Source organism: Dama dama, chromosome X, assembly GCF_033118175.1.
Source record: "Dama dama isolate Ldn47 chromosome X, ASM3311817v1, whole genome shotgun sequence".
NCBI classification, from domain to species: Eukaryota; Metazoa; Chordata; class Mammalia; order Artiodactyla; family Cervidae; genus Dama; species Dama dama.
Window position 1 is genome coordinate 55159756 of NC_083714.1, and position 18080 is coordinate 55177835.

The 18080-nt window shown below is 41.6% G+C and overlaps 1 protein-coding gene across 1 annotated transcript; it reads left to right on the forward strand.

Moving 5' to 3' along the window:
- Window positions 1-1563: 1563 nt before the first annotated feature.
- Window positions 1564-11547, forward strand: VMA21 (vacuolar ATPase assembly factor VMA21). The gene is made up of 3 exons (XM_061137996.1): window positions 1564-1754; window positions 7069-7178; window positions 7758-11547. The coding sequence occupies exons 1-3, from the start codon at window positions 1702-1704 to the stop codon at window positions 7898-7900; spliced, it is 306 nt and encodes a 101-aa protein (XP_060993979.1). The 5' UTR covers window positions 1564-1701; the 3' UTR covers window positions 7901-11547.
- Window positions 11548-18080: the final 6533 nt, after the last annotated feature.

Sequence of the window (18080 nt, forward strand, 5' to 3'; positions counted from 1 at the left end):
GTGATATAATTAGTGCCAAAAATCAAAGGAAGGTGATGTTTTAAAGTAACTGTTGATCTCTTATGGTGAGTAAATACGTTCAATTCATTAGGTTTTTAAAAATATTAAAAATTGTCAGGACCCCCTTTACTACATTTTGGATCCCTGGGGTTTCAAGGACCTCGTCCCAAGGTGATTAGCTAGAGCAAGGGTCCTCACACTTTTCCTGGAAATGGGCAGATACTAAATACATTAGGCTTTGTGGCCCAGTCTCTGTCACAAACAACTACACAATGCTGCCATTGTAACATGAAAGCCGCCATAGGCAATACAAAAGAATGAGCATGGCTGAGTTCCAATAAAATTTTATTAATGGACACCGAAATCTGAATTTCATATAATCTTAATGTGTAGTGAAATACTATTCTTCTTTTGATTTTTTTAAACATCTGAAAGTGGAGAAACCATTCTTAACTCACACCTTGTAGAAAAACAGGTGGCAGACATGCTGTAGGTATTTGGCAGACTGGCCACAGTTTGCCAACCTACGAGCTAGTCTCTCTAATACTACTGTAGTTGTGGCATTAGGCGGTTCTTATAACCCCAAGGGTCTAGATGAGGCCCAGAGAGGGATTGCGATTTTAGTAATTAGAACGTAAACCCGGGCTTCCTGCTTTCCAGTCCACGGCCCCTAAGGCGGCTCTAAGCTGTTGGTTTAGTCATGATTTCAGATGCGGTCTTTGTATCCATGCGGTGCAGAAAATAGATGTGTGGTCAGCGGCCTTTTCCAGGCGTTGACCATGTAAGGGCTGTCCTCTTATTAGCAGCCAGCAGCAACCTAATTTTGTCAAGCCTGACCCTAGGCTCATGCACCCTTTTCGTTTATACTTCTCCCTGGTTGTTCAGCCCTGGAGGCCCATCTGTCCCTTACTATTTGAGTCCCTGTTGTCTCATTGGCAGCTTTCTGAGCAGCTGCAAAATAATTTTTTAACTTTAAGTGGAAGTTAGGATCCCCAGCGTCTGGCCTGGAACAGTCACTCTCAGCAAGAGCTCTTTCAGCTCTGACATTGCCTAGCTTGACAGACTCGGGTGAGTGCTAAACTAACTCCTCCCAGCTTCCCAAGGCTGGACTTTCACTGCGGGCAATAATTAATGAGGCGTTTACTCAAGGGCTGGGGAATAATGTGCACTGCTTTTTTGTGTTGTTGTTGTCGTCGGAAACTGCTTGGTTGCCTAGCACCCCAGTCGTCCGCCTGGTCGTCCTTCCTCGCAGATCATCTGTTCCAGCCGCCTAGCAAGCACAGATCGGCAGCAGGGGCCGGAACGGAGACGAGAGCTGCTCGCGCGCGCTCAGGGGGCGGCCGCAGCACCGCCCTCCCCGGAGGACAATGCTGCGAGGCAAGTCCCGGCTCAACGTGGAGTGGCTGGGCTACTCGCCCGGCCTGCTCCTGGAGCGCAGGCCGCTCCTGGCAGGGCGTTCGCCCCGCAGCCCTGGCCGGTAAGTCACATGCAGGCTCCCAACCGCGCCTGCGCCGGCCGCAGCGGCCGCCACCGCCACCGGGCGTCACCTGGGCGCCGCGCCTGCGCGCTGCGGCCCGGAGCCCGGCACTCGCCGGCACTTCCGGCGTGGCCCGCTCGGACCGGTTGCCCGCCTAGCAAACCGAGCGCGACTGCGGAGCCCAGCCGGCGTCTGAGCGTTTGAGCTGCGGGCGTGGCGACGCCATGGAGCGCCTTGATAAAGCGGCGCTGAACGCGCTGCAGCCGTCCGACTTCAGGTAGTCCGGAGCGAGCCGGAGTCAGGCGGGGGCCTAAAGCACCAGGCGGACTGGCCCGGGCCGGAAGCGGGGCGAGAGGGAAAGCCCGGGCCGACCGGTGGGTGGGCATGAGATTCGGACCCTCGGGGCTGGGACTGCGGGCTAGAAGAGGGCGGGGAAGCAGGTTGGGGCTTGCCTCGTCTGCACGCCGGGCCCCTGCCCTTCCCTCGGGAGCGAGGGACCCGGGGTCATGGTGGCTAGGTGGGCGGGTTCTTCAGCTCTTGTTTCTGGCCTAGCACTTCTTTCTCTCTTGTCTGTATTGCGATCTTGCTGTCTGCGGCCTTTCTCCCCACTTCAGGGTGAGCTCCCTGAGGACAGGAACCGGGCCTTCTCCATCTCCGGGTCCCCTGCAGGGCCCACATCGTCAGGGCTTAATAAATGTTTGCTGCATGAGTGAACGAATGGAAGGGACAAAGGGGCCCCCCCGGGTTTGAGTCTACTTCACTCAGGGCGTCAGTAGGATGGGGGCTGCTGGCTGAGTAGAAGGAACCTGAGGAAAAAGCAGGTGGTCCTGGTGGACTAGCCTGGCCCAAGATAACCTCTAGAGGTCAGAGGGTGGGGAGGGGTTTAGCTCCCACTCAGTGGGTGTGCACCAGGCCCAGCTTAGGCGCTTTGTTACATGCCTGTGTGTTAGTCGCTCAGTCGTGTCTGACCCTTTGCGACCCATGGACTGTGGCCCTCCAGGCTCCTCTGTCCATGGGATTTTCCAGGCAAGAAGTACTGGAGTGGGTTGCCATTTCCTTCTCTAGGAGATCTTCCCGACCCAAGGATCGAACCCACGTCTCCTGTGTCTCCGGCCTTGCAGGCAGATTCTTTGCCCGCTTTGTTACGTGCATTATCAGAATTTGAAAAGTGCTTAGTTTGCTGCTCGTTTATAAAAACTGTGCAGTTGACTCAGGATGAGTGGCTTGCGCAAGATCACAGGGTTACCTCGCGCAATTAGTGTTGAAAGCTAGCAGTTGTCCAAACCCAGGATCTTTGGAGCCCCCGTGATCTTTTTTCACTCTCACAATGGCGATGTAGGTGGTTTTTTTTTTTTTTTAATTACTGTTTATTAGTGAGGCCTCCAACAAGTATTTTTATTAAGTATACTTAAAATACAGTATATGCCTCCTAGACTGCTTGTAGTGTTTCTGCATGGAATTTGCGGTGAGATCTACTTGCAGTATAGGCCTCGCAATAAAGGGGAACATGGTAAGCTTCATCTGCTTCGTGTTTGCTTCAGAAGTTTATCTGAAGTGGGTACACTCTAGATGGTTCTCAGAGTGGGGGCACAATCCTCAATTATTTGTGTGAGGCTAGTTCTAACTCTAAATGTTCGAATTCTTCCTTGCTCAATCAGATACACATAGGAGAAATCAGTTGAAAGACCTCAGTTGCTTTGTTTTAGAATACCTCACCGGGTTATAACCCAGGCTGGCTTGTGCCAGCAGAACTACTGGCTGTAGTGGGCTGTGGCTGGAAGCCAAGGAGAAAATGTCATATAAACACTGGAGGAAGTTTTAAAACTAGGTTTCAAAAGTTTGTATGCTTAACTTTGTCCTTAGTCCTGTATTTGAGAGACTGAAAGTCAAATTTTGGGGGCTTAAGATAGACAGGTAAGAAGGAATTGAAGACAAGCAGCAAGTTGTTGAGATATGCTCTATGTAGAGTGTGTGGGGTTAGAAATTAACATGCAGAAAAGGTTGTGTTTGGGTGATGGGATGGTAAGTGATTTTGTGTGCTTTAAAACATTCTTATGATATTATATTCTCTTTTCAGTAATAAACTTTTCTCAAAGCCAGGCCAGATAATTGATATTCGAGAGATCATCTAAAGAACAGACGAACTGGTTAACCTTCCCTTTCTGTAGATTCTCAAGCTTTGTTTCTGTATCAGATTAGATGATCTGTACTTTGCACACCCAAAACACAAACACTGTGAAGGCCACGTTTTTTGTTGGGGTCCACAAAAGAATTGGCCAAATACTGACTTCTTGTATGTATGTATGTATTTTTAAATTTTTTTACACAATTTTTAAAGGTTATACTCCATTTATAGTTATTGCAAAATATTGGCTATATTCCCTGTATTGTACAATACATCCTTGTGGTCTGTCTCCACAATATTTCATACCTCACACTCCCTTTCCCCTATATTGCCCCTCCCAACCCTCCCCACTGGTAATCACTGTTTGTTCTCTTTATCTGTGAATCTGCTTCTTTTTGTTACATTCCCTGGTTTGTTGTATTTTTTAGATTCCACATATAAACGATATCATACAGTATTTGCCTTTCTCTGCCTGGCTTATTTCACCTAGTATAATGCCCTTTAAGTCTGTCCATGTTGCTGGAAATGGCAGCATTTATTCTTTTTTATGACTGAGTAGTATTCTATTGTATGTATTATGCATGTGTGTGTGTGTATTGCATCTCTTTTGTTCATCTGTTGATGGACACTTGGGTTGTTTCTGCATCTTGGCAATTGTAAATAATCCTGCTGTGAACATTGGAGTGCATGTATCTTTTCAAATTAGTGTTTTTTGTTTTCTGTGGACATAATTTTTTTGTATTTTTATAGAACTGCAGAAACTCATTCTTGATGAAGATAAATTTTCTAAAAATTTTCTATTAGGAAACAGTGTACGGAAGCTTAGGTATATTAGATGGAGAATTGTATAGCTCAGTGATCACTAAAGTGAGATGTATTAAAAGATGTTTCATTGACGTATGGAAAGAAAACAGATTTCTACATAAATATTTTTAACCTTAACATTTTTAGTATCTGTTTTTCCTTGTTTTTATATTTTAAAGACTCCATGACTAATATGTGTATAGATAATTTATTTAAAAATCATTATGCCTATATGGGGATATGTGCTCAAAACTTTAATGATGGATCACACAGTCAAAAAAGTTTGTAGACCATTGGTGTAAACTTAAGATGGTTTCTTTCTTTCTGGGCTGCCAGAAGCCTCCCCCCGTAATGGTATGCACACAATTATAAGAATTCCTTTGCCTGGATTTTCTGGAGGTACAAAGGAATGTGCAGGACTGTCTGGGACACAAGCTGTCATGTTAAGTGCTATAATAACAGGCATGAAGTAAGTGTGGTTGGGTCCCAGAGCAGTGAATCGTACCAGCTGGCATAATCAGGAAGGCTGCCTAGAGGAGAGGCAGCTTATTATTTTGAAAGGACCTTGATGGCTGGGCTGTATTCTTCATAGAGATGTAGATCAAAACTGAAACCTCCTGCTGAGGATTACCAGGAATAATTAAGTTCAAGTGTTGACTATGAACATAAATTTAGACATGTGTTAAGGTTATAGAGGGAGCAACACTTGCCGCCCCAAAATGTCTCTTTGATGTGCAGATTGTTTCAAACTGACAACAGTCAAGGGCCCAGAGACTCAGGAAGAAACTTTGACCTTCCCCTTAATTGCCTGAAAAAATTTAGACAGAGGGCCTGTTCCTGGAAGAGAGCTGTCACCAGAGATATTTGCAAAGAATATGGGCTAGGTGTGGTGGGGTGAGGGGGACAGGGCATAGAAACCGGAGACTACTCTGGGTCCCATAGACTCTACATGGCCTAGGAAACACTTGTTGACCGAACATCTGCTTTTCCATCTCTATGTGTATTGTCTTCTTCCTGTTTGAAGTCCCAAACCCCTACCTACAACATCTTCTTTTGTCTTTACCTGAAGACAATATTTAAGGTGAGGGTTTTGGCCATTTGGCAAGTTACTCCGTTCTCCTGGGTCTCTTCCATGTATACATGTTATTAAACTTTGTTTTCTTCCATTAATCTGTCTCATGTCCGTTTAATTCTTAGACCAGCCACAAAGAACCTAGACAGTAGAGGAAAATTTCTTTATCCCTGACAAGGTAGTGTGAGAGTGGTTAGATTTAAGGGAAAAGGGACCTTTCATCTACAGGGTAAAAGCCCATAGGATAAAAGCTTAGTGCTTTTAAATGTAACCGTTGCGGTGACATGGATGAGGGGTGTGTGTGTGTGTGTGTGTGTGTCCAGGGTTGCTGGAAGCTTACTACAGCTTCCCTGTCAGTAGTGTTATCATTTGTGATGATGCATGGGACCAGTGCTGACATAGATCTACTTATTGAAAAGCGGGTAAAACAACATTAAGGAATATTTGAAAGTGGGCAAATTACGTTATTATTGTGTATTAATCTTCCTTTTTCATGTGCACACCTTTTGAATGTAATTGGAATAGTATACATCTATGCTATTGGCAGAGTTTTTCTGGAAAGGAACAGATAGTAAATATTTTAGGTTTGAGGGCCATGTGGTCTGGCACCACTACTAAGCTCTGTCTCTGAATCTCCCTGGAGTCTTAGGTGACGCATAAACAAGCGAGTGTGGCTGTATGCCAGTTATATTATTTACAGAAGTAGGCAAAGGGCCTTTCAGGGCTTATTTGGCAGACCGCTGATATACATAAAAACAGTGTAATCTGCCTTGTTGATTTCTCACGTAGATATTTGCTGAATACTTGTCAAAATTAGTTTTAATGGTTCCATATTGATAAGCATAATTTGTGAAATCATTTCCCCTTTATTGGCCATTTTTATGTTACCCATTGTTACTGTTTTAAGTCGCCATTTATCTGACTCGTTTTTCTTTAATTGTATGATTTTAGAAGCTTAATTGCACTCTTCAGAATCATTTTATTGTATTCTGGAACACAACTTTCCCATTGGAATATTTCCATTGATTTTTAAAGCCTATGAGCGATAGAATGCATGGAAGATAAAGTGTTTTGATATCAAACTTTTAATGCATCCATGCTGTGTGAAGACCATCTAAGTTGTACCCTCGCTACTTAATTACAAAGAAATTTGAGCAAAGTTTCCTTCAGCTGCATCCAGATTGCTCTGGGCTCCTTTTTCTTTGGAGATTCGCATACCTTGTCTGTACTGTATTCAGCTAGCCACTGATAGGATGCTTTGTGAAGGAACCTCATTAGTTGTTTTCTGTGTACCTTCTGCCTTGCTACCTCCATTGTGAATTCAGTAAATTGTGTATATTTGCATAGCACTTGGAAGATTCCAAACCACTTTTTGCACTTTACATTTCCTTTCACAATGGGTCTGCCACTGGGTCTCTAGGCTATTTGAATTTTGAGTCCCTGGCACTGCTCTTCTTCTGGCCACTGTTTTCAAGGCAAGGGCAAGGTTCCCAGCAACTTTTCTGTGGGTATTTATAGCATTTACGAACACAAGAATGGTTCAAAATGGCTTTGCAGGCTCTGATTTTCTCTTTGTTTACTTTTTTCCAGAAATGAAAGTTCATTAGCATCCACTCTGAAGACGCTCCTGTTCTTCACAGCTTTAATGATCACTGTACCTATTGGGTTATATTTCACAACTAAATCTTATGTTTTTGAAGGTAATCCTAGACATAAAACAAGACATTTTCACCCTTAACTATATATATATGAGATTCTGTGCTCTCATGATCTCTTTATATCTGTAAACTGGATATTAATTTGACTTGCTTCTGTTTTGCTTTTCAAAAATCCCATTGCTCATAATGAATCTTCATGAAATGAATTTTTCATCACTCAGTTATTTGTTTGACATCATATTGGTTTATGGTTTTCTGTGCGATAGCTTGCAGATCCTTTCTTTTAATAGCCCCTGGAGAGCGAGAGTTGACATGGGAGGAGGACTTTGGGGGAATGTTCTCTTGCTGGCAGACATTGGAAGGAAGAGAAAATAAAGCCCTCTTTATTATGTCAGAGTCCTTAGATGAAGTGATTTATTGTGGTTTTCATTCAAAATAATGTTCTTCATGTGTAGAAGGTATTCACATTTTTATATGAATACTTGATTTATCACCACACAAGGTATTCCTTCTTAATTGTCTGACTAGTTAAATAAGTATATAGCTAATAAAAATAATATGTTTTGACTTTTATATTTTTATATATTTTGGAATAAAATGGAAACTTTTTTCTCTTGATAGGCGCCTTTGGGATGTCCAATAGGGACAGCTATTTTTATGCTGCTATTGTTGCAGTGGTCGCCGTCCACGTGGTGCTGGCCCTCTTTGTTTATGTGGCCTGGAATGAAGGCTCACGGCAGTGGCGTGAAGGCAAACAGGATTGAAGTGAACATTGCCTTTTGATAGTGTTAAATTGATTTTTTAAATGGCAAATCGATCTGGGATATTGATGATTTCAATAAAGTTGAAAGAACTTGTTAAAATCAATCTTGAGGAGTTCACATTTGACCAGTGTAAATTTTGATCCTTCTAAAACAATGCCTTGTATTATCAGTTTTAATTGTCTGAGTCTCATTTGCAAATGAGAATTTGGAAAAGCTAAACTGGTTACAAATAAGTATGTGAAATTAATATGCATTATTCTGGGAAGAATTTTATTATCTTACAACAAAAAAATGTTTTATAGCATTTTGTCTTTTAGTTGACTTTGAGTTTTACTCTATGGTTGTATTCAGATGTACATAGTGGAGCAAATCTAAATTTTATTTTTCGCTGGAATACTTTCCCCGACTGTCATGAAAATACCAAGTCATTAGATTTTGGGTTGTAAATGCCTGTTGAAAATTGCTTAAATTGTGGACACTGGAATTAATCTGAGTGTCACTGAGAAATTTAAAGTAGTAGTAATCCCTAGTCAATAGAAATCTTTCTTTACATTATTTCATGGGGAAACTAGGCTGAATCACAGGCATTCATGTAAAAGGACTGGGTTTATTAAAGAATGCAGATAGCAAAGCAAAGAGCTAGCTGCCTGGGCACCTGGCTTGCTCCCTAAAGGCCTCTTACAGGCCAGCCTCCTGCTTTCAGAGGAGCTCTTTAATGGTCTGCTTTGCTCTGTCACTCAACAATGAGCTTACACTTTAATTAAGAGGTTGTATGAACTCGGTTTTTCCTACTTTTAAATAATGTATATGAAAGAATTTACTTTTAAATATGTTCATTTTTGCATACTTACAGAGTGTAAACAATCATGAAAATCTATTTTTATCACCCAGGAAGTATTCTTGGAATTTTTAATCAGTGCTGTTATGTTCCAGATATGTATAGATAATCCTTGAGGTCCTTTCTGATAGAAAAAGACCCTATTTTTTAGTATCCTTGGTCTGTATTCTTTCCAGCCACTTGGTACTATTTGTGTGTAATCTAAAAACACACAGGGAAAAATGCATATTAAAACAGGAAGAAAATGTTCCCTGTAGTGTGGCCACCTGGAGATAACCACTGTTTTGGTGTACATCCATGTGCATTTCTGAATGCTAGTTTAATACACAGTCAAAGTTTGGTTTAAGTTCAGAATCTGCCAATTTTATCTGGTGTCTATTTGCATTTTATCAGATGAGCGATTATTGGATGTTTTCTTAAACAGCACATTCTACCTTTACTGTTTTAACTAGATATTTCATTGTGTGTATTTCTGTCATTAATAATTCCTCATACAATGGCCCTTGCTGTGAGTGTTTGCCATCACGGATTTTGTTAGTTCCCCTCTACTTTTGGATGTCGTGGAATTGGACTAAAGGAGCAGAGACGCAGTTAGGCATAAAAGCCAAGAAGCCTTTTGTGTTTATTTAATTGGCGAGAAAAAACAAAATGATTGTTGTAGGATTATTTTTTATTCCCGCTTATAGTTAAATGTTATTTGCAGTTTAAATGTCTTAAGTAGTTATTCTGAATGGAACCTGTTTTCTTAAAAAGACTACAGTTTTAGTATACAATTGTACAAATTTAATATAAAATTGTCAAATACTCCAGTTTGAATCTAATGTACTATAAGGTAGATTTCTAGATGGTCCCTTCTTTAGATGTCTTGTTGTACTTAGAATTTGTCCACTTAATTTCTTTTTCTATAATGCCAAGGTTTTTCTTGTACTTTTGGAATCTTATGCTATTTTTAAAATATTGATGTCCAGTGTTGGATTATTTTGTTTGATTTCAGACATTTGCTGAGTAGATAATATGGGTGTTTTTCTGCAAGTATTTAAACTAGGGATTCATGCAAAAGCAGCGTAATTTTCTCTTGGAAAAAATACCAAGCATTTGAAAGTTAGACTTGGATGGTAAGGTTGATATATGGAATTATTACAATAAAAACTTGTTTCCAAACCAGTTAATATTTTCTTAAGGTTTTAACTGTTAACTCACTAGTTTGCTGCTGTTGAAATAATAAGGTATATGACAAATAGATTTATTTTTCAAGATGTCTCAGTGATTTCCTCTTGTACAATGTACATACTTCAGGATGTATAGAAAGAAAAGCTACAATTGAGCCCTTATATAAATACTATAAGGTAGGACTGTGTTCACTATTGTTTGAAAATGGATTGTAAGAATAACCTCAATTAGGGGTCTTAACTTGAAGTGTCAGTACAGGCTACTGATTGAACACATGACCTTCACCTCACCTCACCTCCCATTTTGACCCCCAGAATATAATCTCTTTTCTCATCGTGCTAAAAAAAAAAGTCTGCTGTAGAATGCATATGATGTCATTAGCTCTTCAAGTGGATCCAATTTTACATGTGAATTCACTTTTGAGTTGTTACTGAAGAAATTTAAACCCTCTGTTAAAAACAACAACAACCAACTGCATTTCATGGGAATCTAACAGAAATATATTGTAAGGTTATTTTCATCATAAAGAGCTCATCAACTTTGCCCCCAAAGCAACTAGTTGACTTGTTTGGTGTTTATTTTCCATTTTCATATAAATAAATTTTATATATACAGCTAGTGTACCCAAGGACACCAGTAAAAGTACCCAAGGAAAGATGAAAGGTACATGAGAATTTATATCTTGTTTTAAATGTATCTAGTGTATATTTCTTGTCTCCAGACAAGTTCATGTTTGTTCTTTTACTTATGTTTAAGTGAAGTTGTAGACTGTTAGACCCATTTTATAAGTAAAATTGTCACTCGTTAGGTCAGCAGCAGATATCTCCGCTGTCAGGCACTCTTGTGCTCCATCAGAAGAGTACAACTTTATTAACTCAGACTCTGCTCTTACATTTAAGGTTGTTTTTGCAAGAGCTGGACTGAAGTAGTGTATTCATAACTTGACAAGATTTCTTTTTCCTTTTTGCAGGGGAAAAAGGGTCACCTTAGAAAATAAATTATTTTCAGGGACTTTGGGATTCTAATGATACATATTACATGTAACAGATGAACAGATTAATCCTTTATATACTCATTAAAATAGTCTGGAATTCCTCAGCCTACCATCACTCCTGGCCACACTTTCCTTGCCTGTTTGCTACGTATATTTGAAAGTAATATCTGCATTCCTTTGAAGATGTTCTATAGGTCATATTTGTCAGTTACACAGACTAGTCTTCCTTTTTCTCAAGTTCAGTGAAATGTCACTGAACAGGAATAATAGCAATAGCTAACATCTGCACAGCACCTTACAGTTTGCAAAGAACGTTCACATATTCTTGTTTTTTTTGCTTAGTGAACCTGTTACCAGATGTCCTGACCTTGATGATAAAAGTGTTAGGAGCTTTAGAGTCACTGAATATGTTGTAGTCTTGAATAGTGCCCTGGCAAGGGGCAGAATTTAGATGTGCTACCTTAAAAGCTGCGTGTAATTATCAAAATGGGGGGCTTGAGTTCTTTAGCCACTTGAATCAGATTTACTTTTGTAAGTGATGCTTTTCTAATTGTCATCTGGATGGTTTTTGTATTCGTTATATTCTAACCTGTAATTTGTATAAATTTACCATCTGTTGTCATTAAAAAAGTGTTCATAATGCCACCTTGGTGTCTCCTCGTTCAATTAATAGTAAGTTGATTAACCTCTTCAGTTTTTTCATTTGTTTACCTCTCTGTTTATACCATATCAGATATGAACAGAGCTGTCAAGGGTAAGCTTATGTGCAGGAAATGTAGGCCAGAGATACTCAAGCGGGTGGGGCTGTGAGGGATGCTGAGACAGGAAGGGTTGCAATGGGCCCATGAGAATTGGTGGAGCAGTGGGGGAAAGACAGCAGCTCCTTGCCTTGTGGCTTAAGAAAATTCATTTGGGAGTGAATGGGCTTCAAATACCAATTAAGGAGTGAGGCTGGGAAATACTTGTGGCTACTTTAATTTATTAGACGGGGGGTAGTCAGTTCCTGGCGATGCCCAGCGTGCCACCCCCTCATGCCGGTGCCCTGTTCCTCTGTCCTCTAGGCCACTTGTTGGTTGTACAGTTGACCCATGAACAACACGGGTTTGGACCACGTGGGTCCACTTATGCACGGATTTTCTCAGTAGTGAATACTACAGTGCTGAACACTCAGGTTGGTTGAAGCTGCAGATGGGGAACCGCAGGTGGGGAGTGTCGAGTTAAAGGATTTTCCACTGAGGGAAGGGTCCAGTCCCTAATCTTCATTGGTTCAAGGGTCAACTGTACTCATTCCAGCTGCTTCCTGTGCTTTGGAGAGTTCTAGCTAGTTCTCATTAATAATATCCACTCCAAAAAAGATTTGAGACATCTACATATCCAAATGTACAGGTTACATACAATTGTATTTATATACAGAACTATGCGATGTAAAGTGTGCTGTGAGCTCAGGAGACAGAAACCACTGGAATCTCCTTGTGGGATTTACTGCCCAGACCTAACCCTGGCCTGAGTCAGAACCTCTGGAGGGTGGGGGAAATACATACTTAAAACAGGTTGTGCTCTGACACAGATGGCTTGAAACCACCACTGGACACAGAATTATACATGTCTGCTTTTAATGCTGGACTTGATGTTTGTATAAAGCAGGCCTGAAGTAGCAGGCACTTTATTAGGCAAATGTAGAATCCTGTGTAATGCTATATTGAAGGTTTAGTTTACAATCAGAATTTATGGGGTCCTTGACCTTATTGACTTCACTTCACTACTAATGAATTATATTAACTGAAAACTGGTGTACAGGAGATAGCCCACTTGGAGACAGCTTCAGCATGCCGAAAAATGGCCGCTGGGCTCCTCTGGTGCCTTTCCCTCATTTGGAATCCTCACCACCGTGGTCTTAGGAGAGAGGCAAAAACCTAACCCAGGAACTTAAGTGAATTTGGTCTCAATGGTGAAGGAAGTCATGGAGAAAATCCCAAGAAGTGGTTTCCCAGGCATATCTGCTCCATTAATACTATGACACCCCTGTCCCCAAATATTTTCCCTCTCTCCACTGACATCATTCCATTTCATCTGACACACATCCTGCTGTTCTGCCCACTAAAGATGCATTTAGGTTAACCCTCAGAAGATGCAGGATTTGGGTGGGGAGTAGCTCACCCCTTGCCCCTCAGTTGACATGTCCTTTCAGGGCAGCATCAGGCTGCCTTGAGGGAATGGATGCTAGAAATGAAACTCCCTGTATCTTTCTGCTTCTCACTGTCTTCCCTGCAACTGCCTGGATCTGGACCAGCTTCACCCCTCGCCTGCTGCCTCTAACTGCTCTTCGCTGCTCTTTTTGCTTCTGTAGTCATTTTAACACAGAGCAGCTAGAAGGTTTCCTCCTTTAAAAATCTTCGATCAGACATTCCATACCTCTGCTCAAAATCCTCCAAATAACTCCCAGTCTCCCCCAGAGTAGTATCTTGGCTCCATGCATAGCCTAGAAGCAAGGCCTCTGCCCTTTTTCATTCGCTCCCCCTTGGTCAGCATTGGGCAGCCTATGGGACCACTTTCCCTTCACCAGATCTTCCCTGCTTGCTCCCATCTTACAGCTTTGCATCAACTCTTTGCTCTGCCCTAGATCTTCCCAGGGCTGGCTCCTTCTCACTCTTCAGGTCTCAACTCTCCTGTCTCCTCCCTAGAGAGGCCTCCTAATTGAAAGTCGCAAGTCCCTCATCACTCTCACAGCACAAAACTTTGATTGAAATGATCTTATTTATTATCTACCTCTCTCCCTGAAAGCATAAGCTCAGGAGAGTAGGCACTATCTTCTTCATCACTGAATCCCCAGGGCCTGGCTCTGGTTTTAGTAAGGATATTCTTGGTCAATGGCAAGTAACTGAAAATGCAGTTCAAATGATGGAAACAGCCAGCGATGGGGCTAATCTACTGGCCCAGTTTAATCAGGGTGCCTGCTCCATTTCTCTGCGATTCTCTATGCATATCCTTCTCAGTGCATAGGTGACATCCTCAGGTTTCCCCCTCTCATGAGGACAAAATGATTGCAACCGTTCCTGGGCTTTACCAGCACACTGCCGACAGTTATCAAACCTGCGAACAACCCTCTGGGCTTTACTCTGGACTAACTCAGGTGAAACCATCAGAGAAACGATCACTTTGGTCATGCAATGCTAAGCATTGGTGATTTTGTGCCTGGACAAGTGCCCAGTCCCAAACCAATCACTTGGAGATGATGCTGGCTAACTCAGGCCACTCAGTGCCCACCCCTGGGAGAGGTTTGATGGGGTGGGGGTGGTGGGGTTTGATGCTGGTAAGGCTCCCAGCATTATTGGCTGCAGAGTTCCACCAATTTCTTAACTGGATGAGGCAACACACAAGTTCAGATCTGGCCCATTAACACCCACAAAAACAAAGAATGGAAGGGAGGTGGGCGGGAGACTCAGAAGGGAGGGAATTTATTCTAGAACATCATATGGAAAAACCTGAATGAACTTTTTGGCCAACCTTATATGCATATGTACAGCTGATTCACTTCGTTGTACAGCACAAACTGACACAACATTGTAAAGCAACTACACCCCAATTACAATTTTTTTTAAAGAAAGCAGAATGATAGTAGAAACAGAATCTGATTTTCTCAGCTATGTGTAAACTATACAAATGTATATTTAAAAGAAAAATGTATGTGGCATAGCCAGACTTTGTTATTTTAAAAATATTCACAATAGAAAATGAAAATGTTTTGGGGCTGTGAAAAATGAAGTCTGTTCACATTTCTCTATTCCATTTCTTTTTGAAAAAATTGGATGTAGGACAGATTGAGAGTATTGTGCCTCTTTTCCCCCTAGTATTTCTACTGCTCTTAGATAGAGACAGTCATCCTCCACACTTTGCTCATTCTTCATTCCAAGTCCACCTTGATCCCTACTTGAATCACTCAGTCGTAACCGACTCTTTGCAACCCTTTGGACTATACAGTCCATGGAATTCTCCAGGCCAGAATACTGGAGTGGGTAGCCTTTCCCTTCTCCATGGGATCTTCCCAACCTGGGGAGTGAATCCAGGTCTCCCACATTGCAGGTGGATTCTTTACCAGCTGAGCCAGAAGGGAAGCCCAAGAATACTGGAATGGGTAGCCTATCCCTTCTCCAGCAGATCTTCCCGACCCAGGAATCAAACCAGGGCCTCCTGCATTGCAGGCAGATTCTTTACCAACTGATCTATCAGGGAAGCCGCAACTAGAATTAAGGTTATGTAAAAACTGAGTGACCAATAAAATAAAAATAAATAAATAAAAGGTGAGTGGGAAAGGAATAGAAAGCTTAGTAAAATGAGACAAGCAAGAGAGGTTAACCAAGTTCTGACTAACGGCAAAAGGAGTCAATGGGGAAGGCCATCTGCACTAGGCTGAATTCTAAGATACCCCCCAGAGCCCCATCCCCTGTATACATGCTTGTGTAGTCCCTTTCCCTTGGACTTGAATGAAACCTGCAAATATGGTGGGGGAGTAGCTCCCTTGATGGGGCTACTGTATTAGTTTGCTCAGGCTACCATAAAGTACTGCAGACCAGGCAGCTTCAACAATTGGAAGTTTATCTTTTTACAGTTCTGGAGGCTAGAAGGCAGAGATCCAGGTGTTGGCAGGGTTGGTTCCTTCTGAGGTCTCTCTCCTTAACTTATAGATGGCTGTCTTCTCCCTGTGCCTTCACGTGCTCTTCCCTATGTGGGTGTCTGTGTCATCATTTCTTTTAAGGACACCAGCCATATTGGATTAGGGCTCATCCTAGTGACATCTTTGTAACTCAATCACCTCCCAAAGACCCTGTCTCCAAACCTAGCTGTATTCTGAGGTTCCAGGAATTAGGATAGCAACATGTGAAGTTAAGGGGAATACATTTCAGCCTGTAACAGTTATGCTGTATCTGTCATGGACAGAATAATGTTCACATGTTAATCCCGGGAACCTGTAAGTATGTTACTTGACTTGGGCAATGGAGACTTAAAAGTGAAGATGAAACGAAGGTTGCTATTTAGCTGACCTTAAGAAGGGGAGAGTATCAAGAATTATCTGGGTGGGCCCAATGTTATCACACAGGTACCCCTAAGATATATTCACTTACTAATTCCTAGAATCTGAATGTTACCTTAAATGGCAAAAGAGTTGAACTTACCTTATATCAGGAAAGATGGGATTAAATTTAGGATCTTGAGAGGATATCCTGGTGGGATAATCTTTGCTAATGCCTGACAACCTAGATACCATCACATGTATCTTTATTTATTTATTTTTTCACATGTATCTTTATAAGAAGGAGGCAGAGGGAGTTTGAAACAAACACATACAGAGGAGAAGCCATGTGAAGACAGTGGCAGAGATTAGAGTGATGTGGCCACAAACTAAGGACGCCTGCACCTACCAGAAGCTGGGAGAGGCTTCTTGAAACACCTGCTTCCCAGTTGGCGGGCTTAAGAGAATTCAGGGGGATCTTCAAGACTTGGTTCTCAACAGCTTGACTCCCACCCCCAGTTTCTGCTGGGGGTGGGCTTTCGTGGTCTGTGCATTTCTGTGTTATTTTAAAAATATGCACAACAAAATGAAAATGTTTTGGGGCTGTGAAAAATGAAGTCTGTCCACATTCCTGCATCCCATCTGCAGGCAGAAACCACAGCAAGCAATTTTCTTACAGTCTTGTTTGCCCAGTGCCCTGCTCTGTGTCTGACACAGTATGTGTCCAGTGCGTATGTTAGGTGAATGAATTTCATTCCATATTATTTGCCTTTTAAGAATCCTTTCTAGTGAGTTCCACATTTATATATTGTTTCTGTTTCCTTGAGCCCCTGAAGCAGCTGAATCTGCCATAGAAGGGGAGTCCTGAGTTGGGGCAGGGGCAGCCCTGCCAAGGACTTACCCCACATGAGTGGCAGGGAAACTGCCAGAATATGGCTCCATGTTGTTGTTGTTCAGTCGCTAAGTCGTGCCCGACTCTTTGCGACCCCAAGGACTGCAGCAAACCAGGCCTCCCTGTCCCTCACTGTCTCCCAGAGTTTGCCCAAGTTCATGTCCATTGAGTCGGTGATATCTGCCCTCAATATGACGTCTGCTGCAGAATGCACATTGTTCATATTTGATATCATTTGAAAATGATTCTTTGATGTCAGAAACAGATGTAGTTTTCATTCTAGAAGATATTTATTCTTTCTGTTAACCCAGTGCGTTTTAAAAGTTCAATTTGTGACAATTCCATAATAATAAGTGATAATTTTTATGTTCTCATCTGTTTCATTAAGCTTTGGTTTTACTAATTTACTTTGCTTTTAGTAGTAATTACTCACTTTTTTATAATAACCTTCAGATAACTTGATGATTATGCCCAATCCAAGAGGTTTAGCCGCTAGAGTGGCTATTTCAGCATGACCTTTCTAACCAGAAATGACAGATGTTTTAATCATCACACTGAACTCAAGGAACAAGCTTCTTCAATCCTGGTCACATGTTAAAATATATGTAATTGTTTTAACAAAATAAGTATTAGAATATTGAATATTTAATTATTTTCATAGTGAATATGCAATGTGGTTTTTGGTGCCTAAAGAGGTCTTCTCTCTGTACCAAGTGTTAGCTTCTTTGGGGGTGAAGTCATTGTCTTTCTTGTTCCAAAGAATATATAGTGGATTTTCTGAGAATCTATCAGACTGTCCCTTGTAAACTGGCCCAGTGGGGTATGTTGAACTTCCTATTCCAAATTCTGTGAGTTGTAAAAGATCCTAAACAAAAATTACAGCACATTAAAATTTTTTAATAGACTTAACTTTTTAGAGAAATTTTAGGTTCATAAAATTGAATGGAAAGTACACAGAGTACCTATATACCTCCTCACCACCAAAACAGCCTCCCCTACCATCAACATTTCAAACCAGAGTGGTATATCCCTCCTGCCTGTGCCCCCCAACCCCCAACTCCTGGCAACCACTGATCTTTTCACTGTCTCCATAGTTTTGCCTTTTCCAGAATGTTATATGGTTGGAATGATGCATTATATAGACTTCAGATTGACTTCTTTCATTAGCAATATCATTGAAGGTTCCTGTATATTTTTTCATGGCTTGATAGCTCATTTCTTTTTGATGCTAAATAATATTCCATTGTCTAGATAGACCACAGTTTGTCCACTAGCCCA

Bases quoted from the DNA above. Each gene is read 5' to 3' on its own strand.
- VMA21 (XM_061137996.1), top strand. From the start codon at position 1,702: ATGGAGCGCCTTGATAAAGCGGCGCTGAACGCGCTGCAGCCGTCCGAC. The intron at 1,755-7,068 runs GTAGTCCGGAGC...ACTTTTTTCCAG, and splicing joins CTGCAGCCGTCCGACTTCAG to AAATGAAAGTTCATTAGCAT. The intron at 7,179-7,757 runs GTAATCCTAGAC...TTCTCTTGATAG, and splicing joins TAAATCTTATGTTTTTGAAG to GCGCCTTTGGGATGTCCAAT.